A 17423-nucleotide genomic window follows, 5' to 3' on the forward strand; every position below is an offset into this window, starting at 1 on the left:
GTATTATTATTGTTATTATTGTTGTTCTAAGTTTATCATTACGGTAGGCTAATATTTGATTTGAATGGAAGCGCAACCAGCTCACCGGCGGGAGACCCCGAAGTTCAAACACAGGAAACTATACAGTGACGTAATTTTCTACGCGCTTCAGTAGCAACCCAGATCTGAATGTGCGATTTTCACTCATGCTTTCATAAACATTAGGTTTAAGAATAAGAGATGTCTAAATTGGAACAAATACTTGTCCTTGACCCACCATATGACCTCAAATTTAAAGGTAAGAGCACTGTCACTAACCACCACTCTCATACTCGCCAATGCAATGGCAATGTCACAAATTAACCATGTATCTACAGTAAACTAGCTCTACTAGTAGCGTAGATTAGCTGGACTGTACTGTAGTTTGCTGCTGGCTATGCAAACATCATCGTCACCTAGTCTTTCTAGCTAGCCTAGCTAGAACTATCTGCACCGAACTGGTGGATAGTGCCCGAAGAGTGGTGTTTGGATACCGTTGTCAACGACTACTTCGGCAGAGAACTACGAGTCTCTGTCGCCATTTTAAATTAATGTTTGTTGTAGCTAGGTGGCGATATTCCAGTGTGGCATTCAAGAAACATAGCACTAGCTAGATAACGTGGTCATTTGAAATTGGGAATTTGTCATGTTCCAATCTCTAATGAGCTGGCATGCTAGCCTTAGTGTGTCTCTAAGTTACTGTAGTCTTAAAGTTACTGTAGCCTACAGTAGTGGTGAGGTACAGCCATCATCACCATAACTCACATACTACTTACTCTATTTGGGCTTGATGGCAGTCACTCACATTCCGTGGTAGGGTTTAAAGCTACGAGTGTAACTGCTGTATGTTTTTAGCAACCATATGATGTTGGCCGTGGCCATAGTCGCTTGTTAACTGACAGATTTTAATGTTCATAATTGTTTCGTTTGTTTTAACCATTCTGCACCCCACCCCCTTTTTCCCTAGGTCCTTTCACAGACGTGGTGACCACCCACCTGCGTCTGTGGAACCCATCTGACAGGAGAGTATGTTTCAAGGTGAAGACCACAGCTCCGCGGCGCTACTGTGTCCGACCCAACAGTGGGGTGCTGGAACCGGGAGCCAGCATTGCTGTGTCAGGTAGGCGTCTACACCCAGAGTGTCTGTGCGAAAGTGCTCGTGGTGATGATGCTGTTGGTGATACTAGTGATGATGATTGTTGTGACGTGTCCCTGTGTTTCTGTTCCTCCAGTCATGTTGCAGCCCTTCGACTATGACCCCAATGAGAAAAGCAAACACAAGTTCATGGTCCAGACAGTCTTCATGACTCCCAGCTACTCAGACACAGAGGCAGTGGTAAGCTCCACCCCAAGGTTAACAGCAACAAAGGGGTAAACTGAGCCAGTTTTTCTAAATGAACCAGTGTGTCAAGCCAGTTGTGAGAATTGCCATGAGGCTCCAACAGGGGGCAGTGAATACTCAACCTGTAAGTGCCACTGCAGAAGATCAACTGTTAGAAACTAAAAAGCCGGAAACCCCTGTCACGTTGTGTGCGTTTGACATGTTCAGTGATGTGTGTGTTCCCATGTGTGCAGTGGAAGAATGCCAAGGCTGATGACCTGATGGACTCCAAGCTCCGCTGTGTGTTTGAGATGCCCTCAGACAACAACAGACAGGTGAGTCTCTAGCCTAAGCCCTAACCATGACCCTAGAGACCCTAATCAGTCCAGTCCCTCAGTTCTGCAGTACGACTGTGCCTTCAGGTTCTGGAGGATGAACAGCCTGGGGTCACAGAGAGGTCAAGCCCCTTTCTATTCAGATCTGCCGCTAACTCAACCTAACTAACTGACCCCCACATGCTAGCTGAGCGGCAGCTTTCAAGAGAACCTTGCTACCTCTGTGGGATTGGCTAATCCAGGTCATTCTCCCCAGTTGGGATGGGCTAAAGAAGGTCACTCTCCCCAATTAGAATTGGCTAATTCAGGTCACTCTCCCCAGCTGAGATTGGCTATGGCAGGTCACACCCCCAAGCTGAGCAGTAGGCAGTATGGCGGCAGTTCAGAGACTACTCCAGGAGACTACTGCACCCCTCTGAGCAGCCAACACCACCTGACCTCTGACCTCCTGGAGTGCCGCAAGTGGCAGGTTGGTGACATACAGACTAATACAGCCAGGCAGACCAATAGACAACCAGACGGACAGACAGGCAGATTGATGGAGAGACTGATAGACAGCCAGGCAGATGTTGTGTGAAGATGTATCCCCGTTAATAAAAACTTAGGTCACAGTTCTGACCCTGTGCCCAGTGTGAACTGGACTGTGGTAATGTTTACCTGCCTGCTCCCCCTCCAGTCCGAGGTGGACGCGAGCAGAGCCATACCCCTTCTCAGCTCCAGGTCAGACAGCTGTTCCACCTCGCGGCCCAGCGGGGCCCCTCTGGACCAGCCAGACACGAGGAGGCTGGTGGAGGAGTGTAAGAGGCTGCAGACAGAAGTGGGGAAGCTCTCTGATGAAAACCGACAGCTTAAGGTACCTGGGTTCTAGATTTGGGGTTGGCTCTATGTAGTTGGTGTAGATCGGGTAAACTCACTCATCAGGTACATACAGGCCACCCGCGCCAGCCTATCGCTAGCTTTTTGTTGGTGTTTGAGAGGTCGGAGGTGGCAGGTTTGATCCCAGGTGCGGGCGAACGTCGGCCAAGTGTACCTCCGATGGGGCCTCCGATGGGGAATGTCTGTTATATCTACACTAGGGCTGGGTGATATTGCTGATTCTTTTTTTTTCTCCAGATTATATCAATAATTATTGATAATTATCACCTATTTTGGTTAGATTTAAAAAATAATATTGAACCTTTTTATTTTTGATTTAACACCTTACCATTTCCCTACTATTTGCACTTGTTTTCTCCCTCAACTTTTCTGTTGACACACACAGACACATGTTGATGGTGTAACTGAACAACACAAGATTTGGCTGTGTGTGTGTTCAATGGCAGCACGCTGCATTATAATGCAGTTAATGAGCCAGGAACAGATGCTGGGGGTTTGATCATACAACTGAACTTTGCCTGTTCCTTATGTGCTTTTCTGGCAGGTTGAATTTAATGCATTTAAGTGAAACTATCAAACATTCTACCAAGCACTTTTCTTATTGCTATGGATGAAGTGTCTATCGCAGCACACATCGCTATAGTTTTATTGCCCAGGCCTACTCTAAAACACGGCCGAGTTCTAAGTACAGGGGCCAGTTGCATAAAAATAGACCTAGTCTTTGACTTAAATGTAACTTTAAGTCTGACTTGCCATAGACACTTCAATTTGCCTGTTGCATAAAGCTTCAGTCTGACTTGCCATAGACACTTCAATTTACTTGTTGCATAAAGCTTCACTATCAGTGACTAAAGTTAGACTGATTTATATAGCCCTTTGCGCTTTGCATTATGGGTCAAATAAGACACTTCGCAAAAAAAGAAAAGATGGCGGACAAAACAGCGACACTTTACAGCGCAAGATTGATACATTTAAACCTGATGAAAACCTATATCTGTTGGAGGAATACAGTATTGAAAAGGTTGTCTTATTAGCAAATAGTGTATGTGCCATAGAGTTATATACAGTAGACCAGGGACGATTCTAGGATCAGACCTTTAGGGGAGCTCAGCCCCCAATGAGAATGTGACTTGTGTTCTTAATCTGCGCCATGAAATTAACTACCTACTTCTCTTTTGGTTTTACTGGCAGACTTCCAACGTTAAAGGTGCATGGCGACACTGGATATTAAACCTGTTTAAAGCCCTTTGAACCTGTAATTGTTTGTCATCTGTCAGTAACAGACATGTTTGCAAACTGTTACGTTAGAGCATTAAAACTTATTTAAGATAATAATAATTCATTTTTTATTTTAGGGGTGCTGAGATGAAATTTAGGTGTGCTTGAGCACCCCTTAAGAGTCTAAAATCGCCACTGGAGGAGACACAGCAAGCCTGCTCTTTAAAAATGTCGTCCCCATTCATTTCTATGAAAAGAACTCAGTAGCGCAGTGAGGCAAGCGAGAGCGCAAAACCAGAGAATGTCTTAATATGGGGAGAACTGTCACTCGGGAAACTTCCTGGTTCTGAACTGGTTGCAGTTACATTCTGGTTCCATATGAGGGCGCTCACCAGTGAGTGCAGAATTAATGGAGGTCTATGGAGCTATACCCCTCAAAATCCACTTTTCGCAGTATATAATTTTTTGTTTAGTAATTTGAATGTTTTATTCGAAAGGGGAGGCAAAGAAAATACACACTGCTGGGTGTTAAAACATTTTTTAAAGTCACCTTTCTGTTCTAAAAAGCCTTTGAAAATGTAATTGACGTCATACACATTGTAAGACCAGAGATGCTGCTTTACGGCAAGCCCTGTTCACTTCCTTTTTTCTCTCGAGGCATCGACAACATAGCCAGAGAATGTCTAATATAGGGAGAACTGCCCTCAATGACACCTAAAGGCCAACGTAGGCTAGTTAACACATTTGTGACTGAATTCCTGGAATACTCATGTGCTTCAGTAGCTCCCGGTGTAATGCAACAGATTATAAAAATGCATGTGTTTTTATTCATGGGATCGAATCCCACTCAAATCTTTTATTTTCTTAGCTTCCATTTATTATGGTTTGAATGGCTGTAATGTAGTGTTTACTACATTTGTTCAGAATATACAGTTATTAAATGAATTGATTTCAAAAGATATAGCGAAGAAACACTCAGCCATAGGCTACATGAAATCGCATAGGAAACAAATGTTTCCATGTTGTGTTACGCGTATTTTGATCTAGTTGCCTGGGTTAGCAGCGACGTTCTTAGTATGAATATTTAATATATGGTGTTAGAAGGAGCTGTGATGTCGTGGAAAATACGGCTATTGCCTCAAAACAACCCCAAATATGTGCATAGTAGCCTACATTCGGGTAGTGTCTATGGGAACCAGTTGATTCAGAAGAAGCCAAATCAAAATGTTACCTGAAGGCCGACGTAATTAACAAATACGTAACGATTTAGCTACATTTTGTGAGCTGGTATAGCTTGCGGTATAAATCAACGGACTTGCGCATGTGTTTTTGCTCAAGTGCGATCAAATCCCATTTCATGCGAGCCTGCAAATGTTTTATTTTGTCTCCATTTATTTTGTCGCGAATGGTAGCCTAATGTAGTGCACACGTAGCCTATAGGCCTACTTTCATATTTGCCGCAGCAAATATGAGATCCGACGAAAATCGCCAGTAATATGTTTGTAATTTTGTGATGAATCTGGTGATAGAGGCAGACTAATAGGTGCACGCACAGCTGGGGAACCAGTTAAATTGGGAACCAGTTGGGACGTAACAACGGCAAGCTCTGGTCACTTCCTTTTTTCTCTCAAGGCATCGCCAACACAGCTGACAAGTTAGGCTCTCCTTGTCAATACATATGCTAGAAAGGGTTTTGGCTTGCTTATGTTGTTTCTAATGTTGCTAATGCTCAGACATTCTGATTCCGCTTCGTATGCCATCAAGCGGGAGCTCTGGTCGTATTAGACCTTCACTAACCAATCAGCATTCATTAGCAGAATGCTAGCATGTTATGGGCAACAATGACTCACCCTGTAAGAAATCAAAAGGACATAGGTACTCGATCATTCAACTCTCAACCTATAATCCATGTTGAACATGCAAAAACTAAAATCAAAACGGAGATTTCTCAACGACAATCAGACGAAAGAGACTAATTTAGCCGTTTAGCTCCATAGACTCCTATTCAACATGCACTCGCTCGCAATGGAGCTTATATTGACCTTATTCCGGAAGTCGTAATGGACGCGGACCAGACCCTCGCCCCTTGGCTTGAAGCAACGGCCCCGGTGGATGTAGGTGGTATTGCATTTATGGTTGAGTTTCCGACTCTTCCGGTGGTTTTTATTCTATTAACTCCATTCAACATTTACAAAACTATCTCCTCCAATAATTTTTGTTCGATTCTCGAACCTGGCTCACATACATACATACATACATACATACATACATACATACATACATACATACATACATACATACATACATACATACATACATACATACATACATACATACATAGCTTTTTAAAAGAATAATTTTTCCTGACTTTTGCTAAGTTTGAAACCAATCCGAAATGGGTAAACAAGCATCCCATTTATTTGCCTTCATCAATAAAAGTTGCCTGCAAATGTGCTCGCGGATACTAACAGGGCACGAGCACAAAAGTTCAAATTGGCCAATAGCTGATTTACATTGAGCTGAATGAGCCATAGACTTATATTAAAGGAGCACAGGGAGAAATGGCTTGAGTTGCCTGCCTTGTTGTAGCAAGTTTAGCAAATGGTTGTCACACATTTCCATTCATGCATTTAGCCGATGCTTTTATCCAAAGCGACTTCCAAGAGAGAGCTTTACAAAAGAGCATAGGTCACTGATCATAACAACAAGGTAGTCCCAAACATTGCAAGCAGCCAAAACATGAAGCATATTGTGAAAAAACTAAACAAGTGCCAAAGGGAAGACCCATAAGAGCATGCAGTTATACAAGTTAAAAGAACCACAAAAAGTGCAGGACTGTACCTGTAGAAGAACAATCAACAGTAAAATATTTCACAGCTAGTACAAGATTTTATTTCGTTATAACTAACCTACAAAGTCCAAGATGTCCAAAATGGCGTGTCCAAGATGGCGTCCTCATTCATTTTTTAATTTTTATTATTATTATTATTTTTTGAAACTTTTTTTATTTATTAGCAATTTCAACAAAGTCAAATGCATTGGAGTTTACAAGATACAAAAAGTAAATTAAAAAAGAAACATTTACGTTCGGAGTAAACATGTATCAATACAAAATATCATAACAAAAAATTTACGCTAGGGGATATAAACCTTTACATTAATATATTTAAACTACTACAGATTGTTACTGTCTTAATGGCCTTGGCATTTTTGGCATTTTTTATTGAAAAAATATATTGTCTGAGCTCTCTGTTCAAGGCAATAAAGCAAGGTTTTCTTCCCATGAATTTGCATCTATGAATATGATACTTGGCCATAATAATAATAAGATTAATTATATATACACAGTTATTTTTCCTGGAACCGTCAAAAAGCCCAAATAATACATACTTCCAGAATAAACAAAAATCTGCCTCAATACTTTCAGTAATAAACTTACAAAGATTTTGCCAAAATTCTTTTACAATTGGACAATGCCAGAATAAATGCACAACCGTTTCTTCACATTCATTACAAAAAGTGCAAACAACATCAATGTCTTTCTTAAATCTTTTCTTAATATAGCTTTTTGCTGGATAACATTTATGGATAAGTTTAAAATAAATTTCCTTCACTTTATTTGTGACTAAATATAGATTAGGTAAAAGTCATACATTCTTCCAAACAATATCAAAACGATTCCAGTAAGGAATAACACAAGACACCGTAGTTATATCTCTCTGAAACAAAGATCGAATAGATCTATTATTATTTCTACCAGTATTGGAAAAGCAGGTTTTGCCTATAGGGGAGACTGTAACAGGATTATGCACAAGGGGACAATTTTGGAGTGTAACCCTTGGCTGAGATTTAAAAAGCATACAAATACCAGAGGGAATTGCGCCAAATACTTTTGCATAATCCCCAGGTGTGACTGGAATCCTGTATTTAGCAAGAAACTCCCCATAAGTGAAAGGACGACCCTTCTCATTAAATAATTGATCTACCCGCAAGATATTATTACAGACCCAATTTTCCAAAAAGAGAGATTTGTGTTTATATAAAATATTCTTGTTATTCCAGATCAAATAGTTGTAAGGAGAAAAATTGTGTTTGTATATGAGACCAAGCCAAAAAAGTCCCCATTCATTTCTATGAGAAGTGCTCAGTGGCGCAGTGAGGTAAGCGAGAGCGCGAGACTGGACGCGGCCATCTTTCCACTTCCGTTATTCCGTTATTTTAAAACAGATTTAATATTTCGTAAAAACGTTCATGACATGATGGCAAATATATTATGTTAAGCGCGAGCATATTGTTGGCATGTCTATCTGGAGCAAAGACGAAGATTCATCAATCGGAAATGATATATATTTAAATAATATTAGTCTTGCCTTCAGAAGCTTTTGTTAAACACACCCATTATTCTTTTTTTGATCGTGTCATCAAGCCAGACTGCTTATGTGGGACAATGAAGGTCCTCAGTGATGTTTCACCCCCACTTACATCTGATGGAAACGTCTTGTTGCCTATATTGTTCTGTGAATAAGCCCCTTTCAAAGGCGAATGTTTAATAAAGTATATTTTAGACACAGTTCTCAAGCTTTTATTTATTACATTATTACCAAGTCTTGTTAGCTGACGTTATATCCATTAATAGGCGTTTGGTTTTGTAGGATGAACATATAAAACACTGGCCACATTTCTACACTGATGATAAATTGAAGGCAGTGTGAATTTCATGACATTTCGTTTGAATATAAAGTTGACAGTAAGCTATGGTAAGCTTTCTTTGCTTGGCGAGAACAACGACGGAGCTGTTCATGTTAACAGTTTATTTCATCCAATACAATGCGTTGGAAATCATACTCATATCACGAAGAAAAAAGTAACATATGTGATGAGTTCCATCTAGAATAGCCCTATATTTAGCCCTATAGCCTATTTCTAAAAAACAAGTGGAAGGAATACTATACAGTGACAGAATACATTTCCGTTAAGTTTGCGTCATGTCTCTGATTCTTATCGGACTTTCTGCCCATAGATTCTGCCACTGCAATGCCTTAGCTCACGTGCTCGGCTCGTAACCATATAAATCTATGCTTGCCACTGGTTGTCGCAAAGTATGACATGTACAGCTAGTTGCAAGCGTGCACGAGGTCTCGGAGTTAGAGCAAAAAGGAGCCACTGTTTGAAGCTTGACCGGAAGACACGGAAGTGGAAAGATGGCCGCATCCTGTCTCGCGCTCTCGCTTGTCTCACTGCGCCACTGAGCACTTTTCATAGAAATGAATGGGGACGCCATCTTGGAAGACAAAAGTAGCTTACTCTAGTTCACATGTGTCAAACTCCGGTCCTCGAGGGCCGCTGTCCTGCATGTTTTAGATGTTTCCCTGCTCGAACACACCTGATTCAATTAAATGGGTTGTTATAACGACCATTCATTAGAATCAGGTGAGCTGGATCAGGGAAACATCTAAAACATGCAGGACAGCGGCCCTCGAGGACCGGAGTTTGACACCCCTGCTCTAGTTATATTAACTCTATGAATGGGAGTCTATGGAGCTAAACGGCTGAATTTGTTTCTTTCGCCTGATTGTCGTTGAGAAATCTCCGATTTGATGGTAGTTTTTGCATGTTCAACATGGATTATAGGTCGAAAGTTGAATGAACGAGTACTTATGTCCTTTTGATTTCTTACAGGGTGAGTCGTTGTTGCCCATAACACGCTAGCATTCTGCTAATGAATGCTGATTAGTTAGCGAAGGACTGATACGACCAGAGCTCCCGCTTGATGGCATCCGAAGCGGAATCAGAATGTCAGAGCATTAGCAACATTAGCAAGCCAAAACTCTTTCTAGCATGTGTATTGACAGGGAGAGCCGAACCCAGGGATCGGCAACCCTGGTCCTAGAGAGCCGCTGTCCTGCATGTTTTAGATGTTTCCCTGTTCCAGCACACCTGATTCAAATGAATGGGTCGTTATCAAGCTCTGTGGAAGCCGGGTAATGACCATTTGAATCAGGTGTGCTGGTGCAGGGAAACATCTAAAACATGCAACATACTTGGTCTCACATACATGCCATGACCTCACATATATACCATCATACTCTCACCCATACACCATTATACTCTCATATATACACTATTATACTCTCACATATAAACTATTATACTCTTGCACATACACCATTATACTCTCACATATACACTATTATACTCTTGCACATACACCATTATACTCTCACATATACACTAATATACTCTCACATATACACTATTATACTCTTGCACATACACCATTATACTCTCACATATACACTATTATACTCTCACATATACACTAATATACTCTCACATATACACTATTATACTCTTGCACATAAACTGGCATACTCTCTTACACAGACAAAAATACCCTCTTATATGTACCATCATAATAAAGTATGACATTTGTAAGAGAGATAAATAGTATGTGTGAAACAGAATGATAGGATATGTAAGAAAGATTACTAGTCTGTGAATAAGTATAGTTATATGTGCAAGAGAGAATACTTGTCTATGTGAGAAAGTTTGATTGAAACGGAAGGCAGTTTGATTGAAACGGAAGTAGTACTGAATTCTCAGTTACTGATTGGCTTACAGCCAACATTACGTAGTTTTTTACAAATACAATGTGGTGTGTTAATGACATTACAAGGGAAACTGACAGCATGGGTCCTGACAGCATGGTTTTGCAAAGATTATTTAGCGAGCTTGATTCTTACACACGGACAATGTTTTCCTTTATTTTGATTAGCCAGCGGTTAGGGGGGAGTGACAGTCGGGAAAGTTTGCGTGCATTTGAGGCTACGTACGCCTGTCTTCGTTCGATCATCAATTCAAATGAAAATTCGAAATAATTAGAAGTGATACAACGATCTATGTTCGATTCAAGAGCACCTCCGACCATCAGAAATGGTCTTCCTGGTCGTCCTCACTTGAGGCATACGTAGCCTCGATCAAGTGCACCCAAACTTTCCCAATTGTCACTCCCTCCTAACTGCTGGCTAATCAAAATAAAGGAAAACATTGTCCGTGTGTAAACTCGCGAAATAATCTTTGCAAAACCATGCGGTCAGGACCCATGCTATCAGTTTCCCTTATAATGTCAGGAACACACCGCTTTGTATTTGTAAAAAACAACGTATGTCCTCCTCATTAATGTTAATTAACTTCCACAAAAACAAACGGGCCTAGCAAAAGAAGGTAAATCAAACGAAAAATCATGTCTACCGCGCTAACGCGCAAACAAAAACTGTAAATGTTTATTTTAAGTGTCGTTTTACTGTTAATTGTGCCTTGTTGCTCCAGTTTAGCAAGCACTGCTTTGGCTACAAGGCTGTAAGCCAATCAGGAACTGAGAATTCAGTACTACTTCCGTTTCAATCAAACTGCCTTCCGTTTCAATCAAACTCTCTCACATAGACAAGTTCTCTCTTGCACATATAACTATTCTTATTCACATAGACTAGTAATCTTTATTACATATCCTATCATTCAGTTTCACATATTCTATTTATCTCTCTTACACATATTGTCATACTTTAGTATGATGGTACATATAAGAGGGTATTTTTGTCTGTGTAAGAGAGTATGCCAGTGTATGTGCAAGAGTATAATAGTGTATGTGCAAGAGTATAATAGTGTATATGTGAGAGTATAATGGTGTATATGTGAGAGTATAATAGTGTATATGTGAGAGTATAATGGTGTATATGTGAGAGTATAATAGTGTATATGTGAGAGTATAATAGTATATATGTGAGGTTATGGTGTCATATGTGAGGCCAAGTTGTTTATGTGCAAGAGTATAATGGTATATATGTGAGAGTATAATGGTATATATGTGAGAGCATACTGGTATATATGTGAGGTCATGGCAGGTATGTGAGACCAAGTATAAATTATGGCCTATACGGCCTCTCATACTTAAGCATTCTACTGCCCTTATACTGTTTGCAGAACATTACAAAGTGTGGTGTTGACCAGTACATCACAGTAAAACATATTTATTGTATGAAAATTACAAATTTTTCAAATACACATGTATGGTTTTAATGAATGAAAACGAAAATTAGACCATCACGTAGCCTTACAAAAATTAACGACGTTGAATAACGAGCCAAAGTAACCAGAAACTACTGGTACATCGCATTCAGTTGGTTTAAACGGCTGCTATAATTTTAGCTGACCACTAGATGTCACTGTGCTCTGCAATTTCAATGCGCCAATAGTTTGGCTCTTTGGTTCGGCCAGAGCCTGTGTAAGGAGAGCCTTGCCTCCCCCTAGTAAGCCCCATTGTACCGAATTTGGCTGCAGTTCCACCAGAGTTCCACTGGGGGTGATCGCAAGCGAGTGCATGTTGAATGGGAGTCTATGGAGCTAAACGGCTAAATTTGTCTCTTTCGCCTGATTGCTGTTGAGAAATCTCAGATTTGATTGTATTTTTGGAGTATGGAACATGGATTATGGAACATGGATTATATGTCGAAAGTTGAATGAACGAGTACTTATGTCCTTTTAATTTCTTACAGGGTGAGTCGTTGTAACCCATAGCACGCTAGCATTCTGCTAATGAATGCTGATTGGTTAGTGAAGGACTGATACGACCAGAGCTCCCGCTTGATGGCATCCGAAGCGGAATCAGAATGTCAGAGCATTAGCAACATTAGCAACAACATTAGCAAGCCAAAAATCTTTCTAGCATGTGTATTGACAGGGAGAGCCTAACCTGTCAGCTGTGTTGTCGATACCCTGAGAGAAAAAAGTATGTGACCAGAGCTTGCCGTAAAGCAGTAGCTCTGGTCGTACAATGTGTATGACGTCAATGACATTTTCAAAGGCTTTTTAGAACAGAAAGGCGACTTTAAAACAATCTAACAGCCAGCAGTGTGTATTTTTTTTGCCTCCCCTTTCGAATTCAAATTACTACACAAAACATTTTATCCTGAGAAAAGTGGATTTTGAGGGGTACCGCTCCATAGACTTCCATTCATTCTGCACTCGCTCGTTAGCGCCCTCACATGGAACTTCAACCAGTTCAGAACCCGGAAGTTTCCAGAGAGTGGCAGTTTTCTCTTTATTAGACACTGGCTGTTTATCAATCCGAAGAACGCTGAGAACGCAAGTACATTCTTTTGAAGAACGTTCTTGCAAGCGTCCTTGCGAGAATGGTCTTGCAAGGACGGATAATGAATTGAGATGGTTAGGGTTTTCCTGGACTCGCAGCATTATGATAACACTGACTAACTACAAAAAACTAGATAATATAGCTAAAAAATTGTCCCTCTACCTGTAATTTTACGTTTTCTGTAGCCCTTGCTAACATACAGTACCTAATGTTAACTAGTGTCTGCACTGCACTGCTAGCGAGGTTATCGAAAAGTCGGAGCAAATTTACAAATTAGCCGTTTCATCAATAAAATAATTACATTTTCAGCGACTACACTGCCTATCTCTCGTCACATTTTTCTTCAGATGCTGATTTACAAGTACCGTTTAGCTGAAATATGAAAAGTAAAAAATTACAGTTGTTAGGTTTGTCCGCCTCGCTTGACATCTTGCAATGACTTCTGAGGAATCAGAAGCGTTCTCGCTGGTCAAGTCACCATCAGATGCATCCTCGATAAAAGGGGCGGATCAAGAACATTTCCGGGTATTTTTGGCGTTCTTGGTGACTTGTGTTTCTTTGGATTGGAACTGTACTTGGGCAATGAAAGATGACGTCAAACGAGTTCGCAAGAACACAAGAACGGGAAAAAACGTGGATTGATAAACAGCCATTCTCTGGTTTTGGCTTGCTAATGTTGTTGCTAATGCTCTGACATTCTGGTTCCGCTTCCGATGCCATCAAGCGTGATCCAGAGCCTGTTTAAGGAGAGCCTTGCCACTCCCTATTAAGCCCCATTGTACCGAATTTGGTTGTAGTTCCACAGGGGGTGATCGCGAGTGAGTGCATGTTGAATGGGAGTCTATGGAGCTAAACGGCTAAATGTGTCTCTTTTGCCTGATTGTCGTTGAGAAATCTCCGATTTGATTGTAGTTTTTGCATGTTCAACATGGATTATAGGTCGAAAGTTGAATGAACGAGTACTTATGTCCTTTTGATTTCTTACAGGGTGAGTCGTTGTTGCCTTTAACACGCTAGCATTCTGCTAATGAATGCTGATTGGTTAGTGAAGGACTGATACGACCAGAGCTCTTGCTTGATGGCATCCGAAGGGGAATCAGAATGTCAGAGCATTAGCAACAACATCAGCAAGCCAAAACTCTTTCTAGCATGGGTATTGACAGGAAGAGTCTAACCTGTCAGCTGTGTTGTCGATGCCCTGACAGAAAAAAGTAAGTGACCAGAGCTTGCCGTAAAGCAGTAGCTCTGGTCGTAGGATGTGTATGATGTCAATTACATTTTCAAAAGCTTTTTAGAACAGAAAGGCGACTTTAAAAAAATCTAACAGCCAGCAATGTGTATTTTTTTTGCCTTCCCTTTCGAATTCAGAATTCAAATTACTAGACAAAAAATTATATCCTGAGAAAAGTGGATTTTGAGGGGTATAGTTCCATAGACCTCCATTCATTCTGCACTCGCTCGTTAGCGCCCTCACATGGAACTTCAACCAGTTCAGAACCCGGAAGTTTTCCGAGAGTGGCAGTTCTCTCTATATTAGACATTCTCTGTGTGATCTCTGGTCGTAGTCAGTCCACAGGGCTCTGTTCGAAATGTCTTAAAATGCGTCCTTCCTTCCTTTTAAGACAGTGAGGTCTGTTAAATCTTCTCTTCCTGTCTAATAAAATACCTTGAAATACGTCACATAACGGTCATTTTTTAAGAGAGCATATGAGCTGTCTTAATGGCGGCACATATTACCCATATCTGTGCGCGGGGTTACCGTGAGCAACGAGTTAAACAGAATTCTTTGACCGCCATTGCTCTAAGTTTTTACAATTCATATTTCAGCTAAACGGTACTTGTAAATAAGCATCTGAATAAAAATGTATTGAGAAGTGGGGAGTGTAGTTGCTGAAAATGTACTTATTTTATTGATGACACTCCTAATGTGTAAATTTGCTCCAACTTTTCGATAACGTACAGTAGCTAGCATTGCAGCGCAGACACTAGCTAGTTGCTGCGTTTTATCATAATCCTATCAAATGAAAAAATGGCCTTTTCTATGGCTCTGAGTAAGTCCTTCACTAACCAATCATGCATTAGCAGAATGTTAGCTTGTTGCGTGCAACAACGACTCCCCCTGTAAGAAATCAAAAGGACACAAGTACTCGTTCATTCAACTTTCGACCTATGATCTAAAAACTACAATAAAATCTGAGATTTCTCAACGACAATCAGGCGAAAGAGACTAATTTATCCGTTAGCTCCATAGACTCCCATTCCTTTTGCACTCGCTCGCGATCACCCTCAGTGGAACTGCAACCAAATTCGGTAGAATGGAGCTTAATAGGGAGGCAACGGGCTTTGGTATGCGTTTTTAAGATTCATAATTTAACACCAACGCTACTTCCATTGATCAACAACTCCAACCCAGATGGCTGGCACTAGCATCAGTAAAGTGAGTTATGATGTCCTCTACTCACTCGTTTAATCAAATGACATTTTAGCAGAAAAGCAGGACCCAGTTAACTTTTTTCTGCAGTTAAGATAATGACGGAGCCTACTAACAGATTGTTGGCATAGCAATTAAGCCCTTACCACAAGGCTTAGCCACGGGAAGAGGTGACTAACTTTCCTACCCCAGATTAAGTCAGTCTTACTATTTATGCAACAGACTAGTCGAACCTGACAATTTAAGACTAGTCTTAGCCTTATACAAAGTTTATGCAACTGGACCCTGGTCTTTGGTCTTAAGACACAACATCCTGCCTCAGAGCTGGGTTTCTCTCTAATGCCTCCCTCTGTGTGGTTGCCAGGATGATGGGGTGAGGATGAGGAGGAGCCACCGGCCAGACAACACAGTCCTTAACTCTGCCTCCCTGGTTAGGAGAGACCATGGCTCCAGCTCCTTGCCCTCCCTCTTGGTGGTCATAGCAGCTATCTTCATCGGTCTCTTCCTGGGAAAGTTTGTTCTGTGAGGAGGGGCAGAATTCGGCCCTGGAGCGAAAGTGATGGAGAGGGTGTGACCTGCCAGTGTACATGTTCACTGTAACCAGTTATCAACAGGCCCCGCCTTTTCAATGCCATGGTTACGAAACACCAGTGGGAACAACTTGTGGTTGGTTCTCCCTCTTATGTTCCTGTTTTGATGGGGGAGAGGAACTGGACATTGATCACATGATCATGGCCACGACTGTAGGCAATTCAACGTCTTAAGTTAACAAAGAAACAAATGATTGAAACAAACAGTTCTTTGGTTCTAAAAGTTGGAATTGTCACTTTCTGTTATGGTGTGTCCTGTGTTCAAATTATTTTAAAGAACTGTGAAACCCAGAGACTCACTAGTCTGAACTCTGATCTGCTCTTGTGTCTAGAGGAGGAAGTCCGTTGTGTGTTCCTCCACTCATGCATGTGTCTGGTTCTTTATGCTACTCTCAAATGCACATTGTTTTTCTACATTGTTTTTCTTTACCTAGACATTCCAACTTCATGAGGCAGATGTTACTGTGCTGTCACATGGTATTTAAAGTTTGAATAAAGATCTGCAATTCTTGTAGCTCCCCTCGTGTTACTGGGGAAGTCCCAGCTGCTCACTGTTCCACCGCGACCTGTCTGTACCGTCAAGCAATTCAGAATCACATGAAAGATACCTGTTACATAAAGCAGACTAAGAAATGTGGGGATTAAAGTCCAAAACCTGAACCTAACTATTCAGTCTAGGACTAAGTAGTTCCACAAAGGTCCATTCTTGTTCACACAATCCGACTCATTCGAGGCAGGTTCAAGTTGTCAAGATAATTGCTAGGCATGCTATTCTTGAGCAGCTTGTGAGGTAGAGCATGGGTCATATTGATCCACCGTGGAAACGGCAGCTTTGTTCCCGACCATGTGACCTGTCCCTGATAGTCCTTTAAATCACGTATTGACAGCTTCCTCATCCACCACCTCATTAATAAAAGGACACGTCATGATTGACAAACAATACATAGGTTGAGGTCACTTCATAAACTAAACAATACACCCTCTAAACACATCCAAGTATACTCTTGACAGTTTTAAATATTGGCTATTAACCAACATTTTTAAACATTGTTGTCAGAAAACTAGGATAGCTGCAGATAGGATAGACCCACATTTTTGGTCAATAATCTTTTGCTATTGCACTGTTAACCATATATGTGGTCATTATCATTCTATTGGGGTCATTTAGATTGAGACATTTCATGAAGCATCAGCCTAAACATTTGATATCACATCTTACCATTTTAAATGATAGTGATTAATAACGTAAAATATGTCCAGAAAGTCCATGATAAATCATTGTCTTTCAGTCTGATCAGTGTTACAGGAGCGTCTGGTTAAGCAACACCACTGGCTAAGCCTCACAATTAGCCTGTCCTGGACCGGGCTAGTTTCACACACAAGCTTATATGAACAGAAAGTGACCCCATAATTCAACTGTTATATACTGTACCCTGAGACATTGAACTTATTTTGCTGAATATATTTGACTCGATCTAGATATCAT

The 17423-nt window shown here is 40.9% G+C and overlaps 1 protein-coding gene across 3 annotated transcripts; it reads left to right on the forward strand.

Annotated features, from left to right (window-relative positions):
- The first annotated feature begins 69 nt into the window (after positions 1–69).
- LOC146275304 (vesicle-associated membrane protein-associated protein A-like) lies at positions 70–16451 on the forward strand. Of its 3 annotated transcripts, none has more exons than XM_084703786.1 (7): positions 70–277; positions 986–1138; positions 1251–1354; positions 1594–1674; positions 1997–2143; positions 2351–2527; positions 15712–16451. In XM_084703786.1, exons 1-7 carry the CDS (start codon positions 220–222, stop codon positions 15871–15873), a joined length of 882 nt encoding a protein of 293 aa, XP_084559912.1. In that variant the 5' UTR covers positions 70–219; the 3' UTR covers positions 15874–16451. The 3 variants fall into 3 exon arrangements, with proteins under 3 accessions (XP_084559912.1, XP_084559913.1, XP_084559914.1); XM_084703787.1 differs by lacking the exon at positions 15712–16451 and adding an exon at positions 3742–3802; XM_084703788.1 differs by lacking the exon at positions 1997–2143.
- The last annotated feature ends 972 nt before the right edge of the window (positions 16452–17423 follow it).

This window comes from Hypomesus nipponensis, chromosome 8 (assembly GCF_054491055.1).
Source record: "Hypomesus nipponensis isolate SF chromosome 8, ASM5449105v1, whole genome shotgun sequence".
NCBI classification, from domain to species: domain Eukaryota; kingdom Metazoa; phylum Chordata; class Actinopteri; order Osmeriformes; family Osmeridae; genus Hypomesus; species Hypomesus nipponensis.